The sequence below is a fragment of the Acomys russatus genome, chromosome 13 (assembly GCF_903995435.1).
Source record: "Acomys russatus chromosome 13, mAcoRus1.1, whole genome shotgun sequence".
In the NCBI taxonomy this organism is placed as follows: domain Eukaryota; kingdom Metazoa; phylum Chordata; class Mammalia; order Rodentia; family Muridae; genus Acomys; species Acomys russatus.
In genome coordinates this window covers 1109556-1125358 of record NC_067149.1, presented here as the reverse complement: position 1 = coordinate 1125358, position 15803 = coordinate 1109556, and the positions used below count along the sequence as shown (strand labels likewise).

Genomic DNA, 15803 nt, shown 5'->3' with positions numbered 1-15803 from the left:
AGACCTCAGGGCATAGCTATGAACAAACAATCCAAATATAAGTAACGGGGCTGTGAGCATTGCATGCATAACATGGAAAGAAATCACCAACTCGGAGCACAAAGAGCCTAGCCCTACAACTTGGCTGTTAGAGGGGAGGGCAGCTCCCTCAGAACACAATGTCATCTGAGTCAGAGACTTGTCAAAATCCTCAGCGCAGTCCTGGCTTGTACACAACATCCATGCAGACGTGGAGCGAGCGTGAGTGTCGGTGCAGCCCGTTCTTCCACACGAGCCAGAAAAGAGCAAGAGCCACCGCCGCCTGTGGATCTCAGCCTCAGTCCTCCCCTGCCTCCTGGCAGCCACGTGAGTGCCTCGTGTGATTGAGCACATCTGGAACAAAACCTTGTTCTAGCCTTTTCTCTTTACTTAAGTGTTCTCTAAAACAAGGTGCTCCGATGCAGGCTCCTCCTGGAGAAATCGGCCACAGCACTGGTCCCTGAAGGGGAGATGCCCTTGCCAAGCGCTTCTGAGATACTTGCAAATCTTCTAGCTGAGTCTCCATCCCCCAGACAGCTCTGCAAAGGGTGAGCAGCCTGCCTGCCTGCCTGAGGCAGCACTGAGGAAGCCTTCTTCCCTGTTGCTGAAACACTGCACTCCTCCCTCAGCCCTGCTCTGCTGACTACACAGGCCGCCTTTCTGCAGGAGCAGCGGTGCCCTACTGGCACTGGCTTTGTAAGCAGGTCGGAGACATTTTCAAGAATCAAAATATTTGTCTATGTTTCTGTTTTTGCCACTCTCTCACTTAGCAGAACCTCTGGCAGCCCTTGCCAGTTCATCACATTAAGCCAAAAGCCATAAATATGTACACCATAGTCCAAAGTATCAGTACCAAGAAGAACAAAAGGGTTTCTGTAAAAAGATCTCGTCTGCATTTACAAGACTAAAAACTATGCAACAAATAAGTTACAAATGTACATCTCAGCAGCATCAGGGTAGAAACACTGGGGCCACAATGACAGTCCAATTTGTGGGAAATGACTAAGCCCAGAGGACGTAAAGGTCACCCTCCGCCATTTCCCTGTAGCCTCTCCCCTGCAGGAACAAAAAGGAAAGAGAACAGAAAATTCTTAAAGGCAGAAGAGGGGAGCGAGTAAAGGCCATGTCTGTGAGGCTGCACACTCAAAACACACCCAGCCTGCGGATTTCCGTGTTACTAGTGACTAGCTCTTTAAGGCAGAGGAGAGACATCTGTGGATCCAGTGCTGTTGGCTCATCTCACTCATGTGGTTTCAGTGGCCGAGGATGAGGTACTTTTCTTCCTGAAGCGGGATCGAAGGGTTCTAGGCGGTGCCTGGTAGAGAGAGCAGAGAGAGGGCATCCTCCATGTGGTTTGAGAGTGGACTCTTGGGAGCTGGGGTCCCCACAACTGGAAGCCGATACTGAGCATCCCACCCTTGTGCCGTGTGAGGTGAGGCTGAGACCCCTGAGAAGGCAGTCACACCTCCCTGAGGCTGCAGGGAAGAGCTGTACAGAAAACAGCTCCAGCCCTTTTGTTTATTTCTGTTTTCCTTTGGGAATTGTTTGCTGGGGCGTGCTTCAAACTTCCAGTCCTGGACAGGAAGCCTTTTACTCTCCAGCCAGCCACACCACGAAGGCCAACACCACCTTATCTCCCCAACGACTGCAGGGACCTTTTCTCCCAGGGGAGGCACAGTCCACAAGAGGCATTACAATTGAAATGGAAGAAAGAGGAAGCTTTTCTCCTGGCATGCTACCGAGTGGGGTTCACACAGCTGGCCCCAACCCACGGCCCACAGCCCCAGGCTTCCCTGTGAGGACAGAGAACTTTCCACTCTCCTCTCACTGGAAGTCCTAATCTTGTACCTTTCTAGTGCCCTGAGCACAAGTCACATGTGCCTGGCCACACACAGCTACTTTGTTTCTCAGTGGTTTGGTTGGTGGTGATAATTCACTTGGCATAAGATTGTTTTCTAAGCCGCTCAGGGTGGCTGTGAGATCATTTTCTAGCACAGGCTGACCTCAAACTTGCAGTGATCCTCCTGCTTAACCCTCCCAACTGTAGTGTTGAGATTACAGATGTGCTCTGCACCTGGCTCAATGTTTGTTTCCTTCCCATACTGGATGGAGCATTGAACCCAGGGCTCATACATTGCTAAACAAGTACTCTGCCCACAAGCTAAGCACCTCCAGCTCCGTTTCCTCACAGCGTTTGCCTCCGCCCACACACGGCAGAGGCCTGTGTACGCAGGCCCAGGGAATGGGATGTCGCCCTTTATTACCCACCACTCTGAACTTCCTGAGGCCTGTCTCTCTTTCACCGCTATCTCCTGGTGACTGGCTGGCTCAGTGCTCCCTCAGACTCCTCGGGTCATTGTCTCAAGGATAGGAAATGTTTGCTACTCATTTCTGGATGTCGACTGAGACAGTGGAAATAAAACCTCCCTTTTTAGGCACCTTGGACAGGGGAGCTTTGTGCTAAGCTTTAAAGAGAGCCACAGCTGGGTGTGGTAGTGCACGCCTGTGATCCCAGCACTCTGGTGGTTGAGGCAGGAGGATCAGGAATTCACAGCCAGACTCCACTACTGAAGGGTTTCGAGGTCAGCTTGGGCTACAGAATAAGACCCTGCCCTTCACCCCGCCCCCCTCTGCCCCATGCCCAGCCCAGGTCACGATCCCGTGGACCCAGGACATTTAGATTAAACTCTCTCCATCATGAGGTTGCCCAGGCCCTGCGGCCAGTTAGGACTCATCAGTACAGAGCCAATCTACTCTGACTGGTCGGGGACATAGCTCAGTGGTAGAATGCTTGCCTGGCATGTGTGTGGGGCCCTGGTTTGGTGCCCGGCACTGGAGAAGGGGTCGAGGGGCGGAGGAAAGAAGAGATGAGAGAACGGATGGCAATGTGGGGACCTCCTACACCTGAGGTGCCTGTAGCTTCCATCTCAGAGTGACAGGAATGCTAGGCCTCCATGCTTGTGAGAGGAATGTTTCTGAGCATCTCATTGATTCTCACTGGGGTGTCTAATTTTGTGTGTGACAGAAATGGTGGCTTTCTCATAATGGGCCCTCTGCCCAGAAGGCTCCATAGATAAAGAGCCAGGGAGGAGCCTAGTGGCTTTTCCTTGAGCCTGTGGCTAGTGACTCTGCACCTGTGTTACAGAACATAGCCAGTAAGTGCCAGGCATGGTCCTGCTGCTGCCAAAACCCTGTCTACTTCCACAACTGGCCACAGTGCCAAGTAAACTGTTTCCTGGTAACTTTAAAGAACCATGGAGCTGGAGAAATGGCTTATCTGGTGAGGCACTTACTGTCCCCTTCTGACCTTCATGGGTATCTGTAGGTGTGCACGTGTACACACACACAGGTACACATGCATTCATGCGTTGGCAGGTAGCTAGCGGTTACCTGGTAGTTCGTCCTACCTGTTTGATGGAAGTCATTTTCCCCCAGACACTCAGAGATTGTTGGGTATCACAAGTGATGTCACCCTTAGTTTCCCCGCCCCCCAGCTTCCTAGTGCAAGCACATACCCCAGCCCACACTCCCAGACACCATGTACCTCCAGGGGCAACTCGGTCCTCCTCGGTGCCTTATACTTGTACATGAACTCCAACAGGTCCTCCTCCTCCTCGTCAGAAAACGCCAGTGGGCTCTGGACCCTGTGGGGCTCCCATGCCTTCACACCACTCTCATTCACATCTCCCTCAACCACTTAATGTGCATCTAACAGAGGAGACACAGTCCAGCGGGCAGGGGTCAGTGTGGAAGGGACAGAGGAGGCGGCCAGATTAGGAACACGGCACAGCAAGCCTGTTAGGACGGCAGGAACCCCGTCTGAAGAAGCCCACTGTCTTTAGGGAGCCCCAGCAGCACATACAGAATCAACCGTAGGCCCAGAAGCCACTGAGCGGCTCCCAGGAGGATGGGAGGAGACGTCAAGCCTGGTGCTTAGACCCATGAGTTGACACCACGAGTGTCGTGTCGAGGAAGTAGTCTGTTGTGAAAACAAGAGCTGTGCCCCTGAGAGGTGATGCCTAGCTTTCTAAATTGTACACACAGGCAATGTTGGCAGTGCGGTGTCCTTGTGCAGGCAGCGCCAGGCATCCTGCAAGACACAGGATGCAAAAATGCCAAGAGACCCTCAAGGGATAACTTGAGGCTGATCTGTGCAGGGTTTTCATTTCAAAAGACCTGGTGCTAGAGATAATGGAGGGCCCTCACGTACATGCAAAATCTGAATGTATCCCCTCACTCCGCACCCCGTGTGACAGCAGGATTCCTATTTCAGTCTCAACTGAATGAACTACAGGCAAAGCTCCAGAATTAAGTTGGCCCGTTGAATGCAGCTGTGTTACTGAGCCCGGATGTCCTAGCTGAGACAGTGTGTAAATGATTCTTTGCCCATACCCGGTTTATCTGGCACCCACAGACACGTCGGTTCCACCACAGCAGGGACTGCTAGAGAGAGAAGGACCCACAGCTCATCTGCGTCCACCACTCTGAGGTCTACAGACAGAAACCCGAACTCTCGTTGGGATACCCTGTTACTGCTTCTAAAATCATACTCAGCCGCAGAGGGTAACAGCAGTCAGTATGGAAGAAATTAAAGCTAGCAACTTAACCGCTTTTCCAGTTTCCACGGCTATTCTCCATGGAAGCCAGCAGGGGGCAGCACAAGAACACAGCTGCCTTCAGCGGGTCTTTGAGAGCTGAGCTAGCTGCACAGGGCCCGACCATCATAAATTTACCTTGCTTTTTTTTTTTTTTTTTTTTTTTTTTTTTTTTTTTTTTTTAACATTCGCTCTTCACTTTGTCCTTCTCTCAGTCTGTTTATTTCAAGTATAGTTGCTTTCTTGTCCTCTCCTGTCTAAATCAGCTTGTTGAATTCAAGGGCAGTAACCCCACCGCGAACACTCTGGCCCTCCAGAGCCTTGTCCTGAGCCCAGAGTAACGCTTAGAGTGTGTACCCTGCAGCTCCTGCTGTAACTGTCTCAGCTCAGCAGAACACTTCCTGACTTGTTCCGGGGTGTGGCTGCTCATCCCTTGCATCCCCTGAGCGTCCAGCCAATATTGCCACTCCAATAAGCTAACGGAAAGCCTGCCACCATCTCAGAGGACTCAGCCGTACCCTACACTGGCCGGAGCATGGCACTTGCTAACCAGGACATCCCTCTGGGCGCAAAGTTCTCCTGCCTGGGAGGAAGAGCAAGATCCAGGCCTAGCCAGGACCTGACGCTCACAGGCCAACATAAAAATGCAGACACAACCTGGCTAGCTCCACCCAGGACAGGGTTGGGCACTGGCTGGGTTTAGGCTTCCGAACAGATGTGTGCTGCTCCCCTTAAACTCCATTTCCAGGGCTTTCCCCTACACCAATTGTCATGGGCACCCGCAGATAATGCAGAGACACAGCAGTGTCCTTGGGTACCTGATGACTCAGGCCACACAGCAGAGTGCACCCAGGCAGAGAGAGCATCCAAACCACACACCAGCCGCAATAACAACAAGTACCTTGTAGGCTAGGCCTGTCATCCTAACCTGGGAAATCGAGGCAGGAAAATTGCCATGAGCCACATAGTGAGTTCCAGGCCAGTCTGGGCTACGGTGTGAAGATCCTGTCTCAAATGCAAAAGCAAAATAAAGCAAACAAAGAAACAAAAAGGCAGTGCCTGTCTCGGTGCTGAAACTGTTGACGGGGCTTTGTGCATGCTCTCCACTGCAACCTTGAATGAGAACTGGATTTTGAAAAGTTGTGTCCTTGGACTCCCAGGGGTATAGAGCATTCCAGATATATAGGCAGTAGAAGCCAGACCTGATCTTGGCAGAGGCTGGGGGCCAAGGAGGCCAGTGTGGGTGCCTGGGGGACAGAAATAGCTTCAGATGAAAGTGACACAGAAACTATTTGGGTGGTCCCTGTATGTCTGTCAAGTGTATTGTTGGTATTGAGTGCTGGAAATCAAACCCAGGGTTTTGTGCACGCGCGTGACACACACACACACACAAACACTTTTTGGAACAAGCAGCAGAATAAAGAAAAAATAAGTCACATTGAACTTGGCCATATTGAGGAGTGGCACCAATCTGAGGATCAGAACAAGTGACTGGGCAGGAAACTCAGGAGTGTTCCTGTAGGTTTGCATAGACTTGTGACCCAATATGTCCTCAGCCTTAGTGATGGCTAAGACCCCAAGACCCTGAGAACTTGTGTGGGTGCAGGTCATGCTACACTCCTCTCTACCCCTCAGCAACGGCAGCCGAGGCTGCAGCCCACTGAGCTGTCACTGTTGGGTCAAGGTTGGTGGCTTCTACATAAGGACGGGTCCCTGTTGTCTTCCACAACAAGGGACACGCGTGTGTTAGTGTCAGGCTCAGCACTGGGGGATGGACAGGCAGGGCCAGGAAGTCTCAGCCCTTTAAAGGCCTGAACAGATCTGCCAGTCCCCAGCACTGAGCCACCCCCACCCCTCAGTGCAGCACGACACTCAGGTTAGCATACATCCCACACAGCACGCATTAGTGACGCAAGGCAGCAAACATGTTGAAAAGACGTGCCTGTCTGAACACTTACATCCAGGATCCCAGCAGTCACCATGGCGAAAGGAAAGAACATTCTATCAGAGAAGGCGTTTGGGGATGACATTCACATGTACTTCAGGTTATGCCCTGCATACTTGATTTTTAAAAGAGCCTGATATGCCGCTCTGACTAACGACAAACAGCTCAGAGAGGAAGAGAGAGGAGAGAGGAGAGGAAAGGTGGCGGACAGAGGGTAATAACAGAAGCGCCTACACAGAGACCGTAACATGCAGCAAACAGCAGGGAGCTGACTGGCAGGCAGAGTGAAGCCGAGGTCGGCAGAGAATGTTCTAGTGTCTGGGAGGCACAGTTTAGAATAGGCCCTAACTGACATCTGCTTCTTGGCAGGCTCTGAGCTCTAACGCCATGGCTGTCACTGCTTATAGGTGACTGCCAGCCTCCCAAATGCCCACATTTCCTTTCTCCCCTGTCTGAATGAAGACTCGGGTTTGCAAATCTTTTAGAAAGTTCAGTCTCTGCTCAGGGATCCTAAGTCTCTAAGGATGCCTAGAACCTTCTCTTGCTCTGCACTGGACAGCATCCCCAGCTTCCAGCCCCAGCTGTAAGACAGACACACCCCCAGACCATCGGCCAGCACTTCCCAGCAGAGTGCCCCTCACTGGCAGAGAGCTGGAGGGGCAGAGAAGCATTTAGCCCGTTTCTCCCACCTGACAGAAGGGAGAACAAGGCCCAGAGAGTGAACGTTTGTCCCTAAGGACATACAGGGGCACACTGGGATGACTCATGGGATGGGTTCTTGCAGGGAGCTCTAGGGGGCAGAAGAAGATTCCAGAGATTTGGAGGTCAGCAGGACCCTAGGAGAGCAGGACCTACCAGAGAGAGCCAGCACCGGGGCCACAGCTGCCAGGCCAGGACTCCAAGCAGAGCCATCCCAGTTGGATGCTTCCAGCTCTTTGCTCCCACTCCCCCAAACACCCATCCACTCTAAGACACCTGTTGCAGTGGCCCACAGAACATGCAGATTCCCACCATCAGCTGAATTAATTGTCTGGTATACAGATTTTGACTATGAACTACTGGTGTCCTAGAAACTACTGGTGTGTAGGATACACAGGGACAGGTATCCTGGAGCCAGGAGGGAGAACGCTAGGAAAGGGTGGGGTATTAACTGACCTTGCCCTAGGTGATACTCTCCTGGCTCATGGCACTTACAACTCAACATGTGGAATAGGGGACAGAAATGATCACGGCCATCTGGGGACACTGAAGTGCTGTTTCCCATAAACTAGGAAATATCCCAGGCCTATGTGCCAGCGTCCAGCAATGGACTGGGAGGCCCCAGTTGGACATGGGCTAGGGAAGACTGATGGAATGCTGCTCTCCCGCTGTGTCCCCTGCTCACTGCTCCTGCCCGTCACTTGTCTTGGACACACAGCTTTCAAAACTCAGTATGCTCCCTAGCTCCTAATGCACCTAGTTAAGCTCAGGCAAAGTGGAGGTACATCTTCTGAAAGCAGTCTAGCTAGCCCGGAGAGCCACAGCTCCACCAGCCCTCACCCACACCAGCAGCAGCCGCATCAAGAGTTCCTGTCTAGAAGTGGGAGACCCCAGAACCCTGAGTTCGCCTGGCTATTCCAGCCTGTAAAAATAGTAGTCACCGACCAGAGAGATGGCACCTCCACCTGATGACCTGAATTTGATCCCCAAAACTCACACTATAGGAAGAGAGACCTGACTCACTTGTTCTCTGACTTCCAGACATAAGCCATGACACGCACATGTGCACATATCACCCCCATACGCAAACAAATAATACCACAAGAATAGTAGTCACCCTTCAAAAATCCTTCTTAGCGGCCATTTCCATAATAGTGCAGGAAGGAAAGCAGGGGGCCTTTATCTATTCTATGATGCAGGCACAGGGTCAGAGCAGTTAGGTGACCCACACAAAGTCGCACAGCTAGTAAGTGGAGAGCAGTAAGTAAGCCAGCACTCCCTTGGCAGGGCCAGAACCCCCTCAACGCTCAGGGCTCCCTCCTTCAAAGGATCGTGCAAGTCCCTACGTCTTTAGGGTCCACTGCACAGGGTGTGCAGGACTGGGTTGGCTTAAAGGTCCACACGTACATCTCTGACACTCCTTCCAAGAAGGGAATAATTCTCTCAGGGAACATAGGTTTGGCCATCACACTAACTTAGACTGAGTGCGAATCTGACTCCAAAGACAAGGTCATTAAAGGTCATGGTGGCTTCTTGACTGGCCTCTCTATCTTGAACCATTCACTCTAGGCCAGACCACTTGCCACGTTTCAGGACTCTCCAACAGTGGAGAGATTTTGAAGTGGATCTGCCAGGCTACAGCTTTCCGAGAGGTTTGGCCACAGGAACATAAGACAGTGTGTTTGCATCCCTTAAGGGTCTTATTGTCTGTCCCCTGGCTCCCCCCCAACACCCCCCACCTGGCCTATGCAGCTGAAAGGAGCCCAAGGTCAGGGGCCAGCCCTTGATTAGCGCCCCTGAAACAAGCTGAGTCCAGCAGGCTGCAGGCAGGCTGGCTGCTACTTACCTTTCCGGGTCCTGCAAGTAGAGCAGCAGGTACACACTGTGGGAATTGATCGGGTTTTGGGGTGGTGGTGGTGGGGGGTGCTGTCAGAGATAGCCTCCCCCAAGCAGGAACCAGGCCCCAACAAACAGGGAGGCCCCAGGGAAGTGTGTGAAATTCCCTGAGTTGGAATCTCAGGAAGAGGGCAGTCTCTATAGACACTACAGTGTGGGAAGGGATCATCTCTGATTCAACTTCCTCTCGGGTCGGCCCTGCTTCCTGTAGCTCTAAGGAAGTGGGAGCTGTTTCCCCTGGGAATAACCATCCCCTCCTCAAAACCTCTCCCAGACCTTTTCATTCAGCGATTCTTCCGGGAAACCTCCTCAGACTGATCTCACAACCCCAATGAACTAGTGTCTGAGCGCTTGGCAAAAGACCTAATTGGCTACTACTCTGAACATGGCATTCAACCTTGGCATATAGTAGATGCTCACTAAACATGCTGACCCACTAACTCTGAATCTGTGGCAGGCTCTCCTCGTTCTCCCAACCCCGCGTACCCTTCCTGGTGGGGAGCGCCAGCCATTCTACATGTGGCTCCTCCCTCTCAGTTCACTCTGCAGCATCAGACTCTGCCTGCCCAAACCCTTCATACCAGAGGGCAGACTCCAGGCAGCTGAGTCAGCTCTGGTGTGTGGCTCGGCCTCACCCCTGGGTGCAGAAAACCGTAGCAGAAGACTATGCTTCTCCATCTACAATGCTTGGACCGTGTGCTCTCCTTGTGCCACACGTAGCGGGCCATTTGTGTGCTAGGCACGTGGCAGGGAAGTGGAGGTCGGTTGGAAAGGGAGGCATAGTCCCCAGGCACTGTCAGCTTGGAGCTTGCAGGTAGAGTAAACACAGCAGTACAGTTTTTGTGTCCTGTTACTCTTTTTTTTTTTCTCTCTCTCTCTCTTTCCTTGAGGTGCAGGAAGCCAAATGCTTGATTTCCTCCCTGTTTCTCAGCTGGCCGTGATCCGTGTTTCTTGGACCCACTCCATTGCTTTTACCCAGCACCTCACTTACTCTCCTTCCTCAAGAAGCATAGATTTCAAGCTGGGCATGGTAGCTCATGCCTTTAATCCCAGCACTCGGGAGGCAGAGGCAGGAGGATCTCTGTAAATTCAAGACCAGCCTGGTCTACAAAGTGAGTGCAGGACAGCCAAGGCTACACAGAGAAACCCTGTCTCGGTAAAAAAAAAAAAAAAAAAAAAAAAAAAAAAAAGACCCACCAGTGTCCATTGAATCGGAGATTCCAGTTGACACATGGACACGGCCTGCAGCCATGCCGTTATCTGTTCCCTCTCCTAAGGGGTCGTCAGCTACCTGTTTGGAGTCTGAAAATGATCTCTTTTTTTTTCTTCTTTCCCTCTCCTCACAATCCTAAAACACAACATCATGGGGCCTTTTCCTCAAGAGAAAGCTGAAGGGACTGGGTCTGCTTCTTGCACACAGTCAAATCCTCTGCTGTGGCTTAGGCATCATGCTGAGAAAAGTTCTGTGGCTGGTAGCACACGGAGCTGAGGGAGGGGAAGTGGTCTCACAGGAATGAGCTGGAAGATGTGTGGTGTTGTGCCAGCTTCCCTGTGTGGCAGTCTCTGCATCCTATGGGCTCAGCGTCACCTACACAGGATGAGTTCCTGTGTTGGTGTACTGGGTCCCCATCTGGCGGTGCTGTTTTGGAAGGCTGTGGAACTTTGCTGGAGGAAGTGCGTCACAGGAGGAGGGCCTTGAGTTTTGATGGCCAGACCCCATTTGCAGTTCTCATCCTGCTTCTTGACTTCTGACTCGATCTGCCACAGCCTCATCTTCCTGCTGCCATGCCTTTCTGCCCGCGATGGCCTGTGCCTTCAAACTGTGAGGGAAACTAACCCACCCTCCCTTTCATTGCTTCTCAGTTATTTGTCACATCAATGAGAAAACTGGCACACTGAAGCCCAGCTTGCTTCCCTACTCTGGGGTGCCTCACCCCACTTTCCTCCCTTGGCATTTCGGTCCCATACTGTGGGCAGAGCTGGGAAGGACAGAGCAGCCCCAGATGACTCGGCTTTCCTCTGCCAGACTTCCTCCCAGGGACACTGTCTCTCATGTTGTGGACAACAGCCCCAGCTCCATCATGGGCACCGGCACTTCTGCCACACACCCAGGTTCCACATCCCATGTGTCTTTCTTTCTGAAGTGACTTTTGATTTGGGCCCCAGAGCAGCTACATTCCCTCTCTGAACGGAGGCCTCAATGGCAAGAGATCTCACCACCTCTGCCAAAGGCAAAACAAGTCATCCCAAACCTTCTATCTCGTGCTGGGCTGGAAGCTGACTCAGGCCTTGGAAACATCCCCAGCATCTCTGAGACCCTGCCAACCTCCTGTCATTTCATTCTGAGCCCTAACCTGAAAAGTCTGTCAAGAGGAGGTCTGGGCAGGAAGCCTAGACTCTGGTTCTGTGTGGCCTTGACAGAGTGCACGACCTCTCTGTGCCGGACACTTCTACTTGGTTCTTCTCTGCAATGACAAAACAGACTCTTAGGGGGGAAGGAGCACAGGGCTACCTGAGCCCACGTCCCAGCTGAAGCAGGACTCCCTGCCTGACCTTTCAACTTTGGTGTGGGCCATTTTAATAACTGGGCTTACACTGCCTCACAGAGAAGTATTTGTCTCCTGAACACTTTCAGGATTGCAAAGTACTTTCTTGGGTGAGATAAAACAAAAAACAAAAAACAAAACAAAACAAAACAGGATTTATAACAATAGCTACTTACTGCCTACTGGCACCAGGCACGGTCCTGAGCACTCTAACCTGGCTTATTCCAACTGAGCTCTCATAGTGAACCACCTCCCAAGTGCTGCCCTGCTTCTAGAGTGAAAACATCTCCCATCAAAAATATACGACCTTAGCCAGGCAGTGGTGGCACACGCCTTTAATCCCAGCACTTGGGAGGCAGAGGCAGGCGGAGCTCTGTGAATTCAAGGCCAGCCTAGTCTCCAGAGCAAGTTCCAGGACAGCCAAGGCTACACAGAGAAATTCTCACTCAACCCCCCCCCAAAAAAAACAAAACAACAACAACAAAAAAAAAACAACAACAGAAAAAAAGAAAACAAAAAATATATGACCTTCAAACATAGGCATAATGCAAAGGGAATGGTTCTGAGTGGAGAAGACGCCAAAGGACACAAAGGAATGTTTATGGTATTGAGTGTTTGGGCCTGAGCATATTATCATGTGCAGACCACGTGCTAGCCCTCAGAGTTGGGTGGGATCTGTCAGGATCTGGGGCTCAGAGGCCAGGTGCCTTTCTCCTGCTGCCTCTCAAAACACAGGAAGGGTCCAGGTGCCCTGGGGAATTGTTGTTTGCATGTTTTGTTTTGTGGGTTTTTAGAGCCAGGGTTTCTCTGTGTAGCCCTGGCTGTCCTAGAACTCATTCAAGGCCACGCTGGCCTCGAACTCACAGAGATCCACCTGCCTCTGCCTCCTGAGTGCTGGGATTAAAAGCATGTGCCACCACCAACCTTGCCCGCTTTGCATGTTCAAGAGCAGTAACAGATACTTTGTACATAACGCATATTCCAAAACAACCCAAGTCCTGTTTCTTCTGTAACAAAGAGGGGGCAAAAGTGGTACCCCAGCACCTCCTCCACACTTCCTGCTGTCCACCATTTCTGTCAGCTCCTGAGTCCCTGTTGTCTCCTAAAGATCCATCTTAGAAACTAATAGCTCCCAGGCCACACGAGTAGATGAGCTGCTGAGTTCACACCTCAATTCACACAGCTGGCTTTCACATGGACCCACTGAGACCTCTGGAGACAGGCCCAAGGTTCCTGGTCAAGACCCATATGGGCAGTCTCATGCTGAGAGCTTAACCACGAGAGTTAAACAGAAGAGGTAGATTTTCAGTTACTGGAAGGAACTCATCCTTGGCCTCCCCAGGAACTGGACCTCAGGCCTAGCGTTGGTCCTTGGTAGGCGCAGGCTGTGGTCTGGCATAGTGAGTAGGTGGTCAGAGGTGAAGCAGAGACAGTGGAGAAGGAGGAAAGGAAATACGCAGGGAGGAAGGCCTGGAGAGTGGGAGGAGATGCTCATGAGACCTGAGTGTGCGCTAGAGAGGCCGGGAAGAGCTCCCAAGGCCTAACTTGGCCCAGGAACTAGCATCCTAGCATTGTCTGATTCCTCAGACAATGATGAAGGAATGACTGATCTAACCTGATGCAGGCGCAGCCCCCAGGCCAGCTTCCTGAGTGGCCCACGTGGTGCACCCTGTGGCCCTGTGCACTCTAACAAATGCCTCCATTGGTGACAGGTCTATGAGGCAAGGGACACCCTGTGTACCATCCAGTACTTGAGAGCACAAAAGGGGAGTAGAGCGACCTACCTGAGCTGCCGGCACTCTCAGAAGCACTCCTGGACATCTTGGGCTGGCCGTGTTTGCCGCTGGACCGCCCAGGCCCTGGTGGAGGGGGTCCCGAGGGAGCAGGGGCACCATCGCCCCTGATGGTGGTGAGGTCCTGCATGCTGAAGCTCCGTAGTCTCTCTGACAAGGCACCCTGTCCCTGGACACAACACAGGAGAGCACGTGTCAGAGGCCTGAGCATGGGCTTGTGGACAGCAGTGGGAACAGACATGAGATGTGACAAAGGTTGAGAGACCTTTGCTCTGTGAGCAGACAAGGCCTGGCTTGCCTCGGCTGAGGTTCCCAGGTATACCTGCTGACATGTAAGGTATAGTCCAGACACACACAAGGAAATCTGTAGCTAGGATGACTAGCCTCTGCAGGCCTCCCCGCCAACACACACACACACACACACACACACACACACACACTTTGTTGTTTGAGATAGGATCTTATATGTCCGAGGCTGGTCTTGAACTTGCTGCTTAGCAATATAGGGACATAGCTGTTAGGGTCATCCTGATCTTGCTTCCACTTTCCAAATGCTAGGGTTATGGGCATGGGGCACCACTCCTGGCTTATGTAGGGATGGGCTCAGACTCAGGGTTTTATGCATGCCAGGCAGATCTCTGGCACCCCAGCGACATCCCCAGCCACTGCAGTCCCTACTCTATAGAGACAGCTGGAGGCCTCAGCTTCCCAGTAAAAGTCTGTGTATGGCCATGCTTTCCTCGGTTCTCAGAATCTGGTTACAAAATCAAACCTAATATCCTGTGCACTCAGCCCATCTTCCCAGAGGCTATAAAATGCAGGCGGTATTGTCTTAATGCATGATAGTTGTCATTAAAAAAAATGTGCAGCTGAAATGGTTTATAAGGCACATTTACTTGTATTGATGCATGAAAGCTTCATAAAATACCCAAAAGGTAATGAATCAGGAAGGAAGATATTAAAAAAATAACTTTGCTGTTGTCATAACCACTTCTATGCTGAAGGAGCTGTGGGGGTAAATCTTAGTCTGAATATGTTTTGTTTGGGAAAGCAAGATAAATCTGTTATATGGGTGGAAATCTCCCCAACCTCCAACCTGGGCCTGAGTGAGGGAAGAGGATCAGGTGAAGATGAGAGCTGGGTGTTGCTGCAGGTGTGCCTGTGCCTCAGGATCAGGTGAAGATGAGAGCTGGGTGTTGCTGCAGGTGTGCCTGTGCCTCAGGATCAGGCGAAGATGAGAGCTGGGTGTTGCTGCAGGTGTGCCTGTGCCTCAGGATCAGGCGAAGATGAGAGCTGGGTGTTGCTGCAGGTGTGCCTGTGCCTCAGGATCAGGTGAAGATGAGAGCTGGGTGTTGCAGGTGTGCCTGTGCCTCAGGATCAGGTGAAGATGAGAGCTGGGTGTTGCTGCCGGTGTGCCTGTGCCTCAGGGCAGCTGAGTTGCATTTTGTTGTTGCTTAGAATTTACCTTATCTTATTTTGTATACTTTTATCTTTTAACTTATTATTTGAGACTTTCACACATGCATTTAATGTGTTTTGATCAAATCTATGGAAGTCTTACCCTTGCTGAGAAGCAATTAGCAACTAATGGCTTTAGGCAGGGGTGGGAGTCAGTTATCTTTTAAAGAGTGTGTGCGCGAGTGCAAGTGCATGTGCGTGTGCGTGTTGGTTTAGCCAGAAGAGTTTACCAGGTCCCTGCAGCTAGAGTTATAGGCATCTGTGAACCGCTGGACATGGATGCTGTCAACCATGGGCTCTCTGTAGAGCAGCAAATACTCTTAATCACTGAGCCATCTCTCCAGCCAGTGTTTTACAGGAATGAGGCCTCTGATAGGCTGCCTATACCAGCCCATGTTCCCGTAGATGGACTATGTAGTTCCATGCATTAAGCAGACTGAATGGGTTAAAAAACAACAGTACATGAAGTTTGGAGAGACTTGTTTGGGTCACGAGAACCTGACAGGGGACTGGTGTTACTGAGAAGAGTGTGGAATCTGGAGCAAGCAGCTGCCAGGTGACGACCTTGGCTGTGCTCAGAATGCAGCCTCCTCAAGTCCTGGGTGAGGCAGTGGGAGGTAGAGACTCTGGGGAGGAGTGGCATCTTATTTTCATAGTGAAGGGCAGACATAAGAGCATTAGCAGATCAGCACAGAGGAGCCAAGGGTGCTGCAGCAGGGAAACCAGCCAGGGCCCAAAGCACCCGGCAGAGGGCTGGAGCGAGCCTTTTTGCTTTATTCAGTAATAAAACAATGATCTAAGTGGATGAACAAAGCACAGCCACATGCTAAAATGGAAGGTGTAAGTTAACAAG

General features: G+C 51.5%; 1 protein-coding gene across 2 annotated transcripts in view; it reads right to left on the bottom strand.

The window, feature by feature from the left end:
• Nucleotides 1-609: 609 nt before the first annotated feature.
• Reep1 (receptor accessory protein 1) overlaps nt 610-15803 on the bottom strand; it is a 57727-nt gene continuing 42533 nt past the window's right edge. Inside the window, exons 5-8 of one of the 2 annotated variants that reach the window (XM_051154703.1) lie at nt 13484-13661; nt 9104-9139; nt 3563-3714; nt 610-1333 (exon numbers count right to left, since the gene is read on the bottom strand). In XM_051154703.1, coding sequence (XP_051010660.1) covers nt 1262-1333; nt 3563-3714; nt 9104-9139; nt 13484-13661 — 438 coding nt within the window. In that variant the 3' untranslated portion in view covers nt 610-1261. Of the gene's footprint in view, nt 1334-3562; nt 3715-8974; nt 9140-13483; nt 13662-15803 lie in introns of those variants that run through there. The other variant, XM_051154702.1, reaches the window with a different exon arrangement.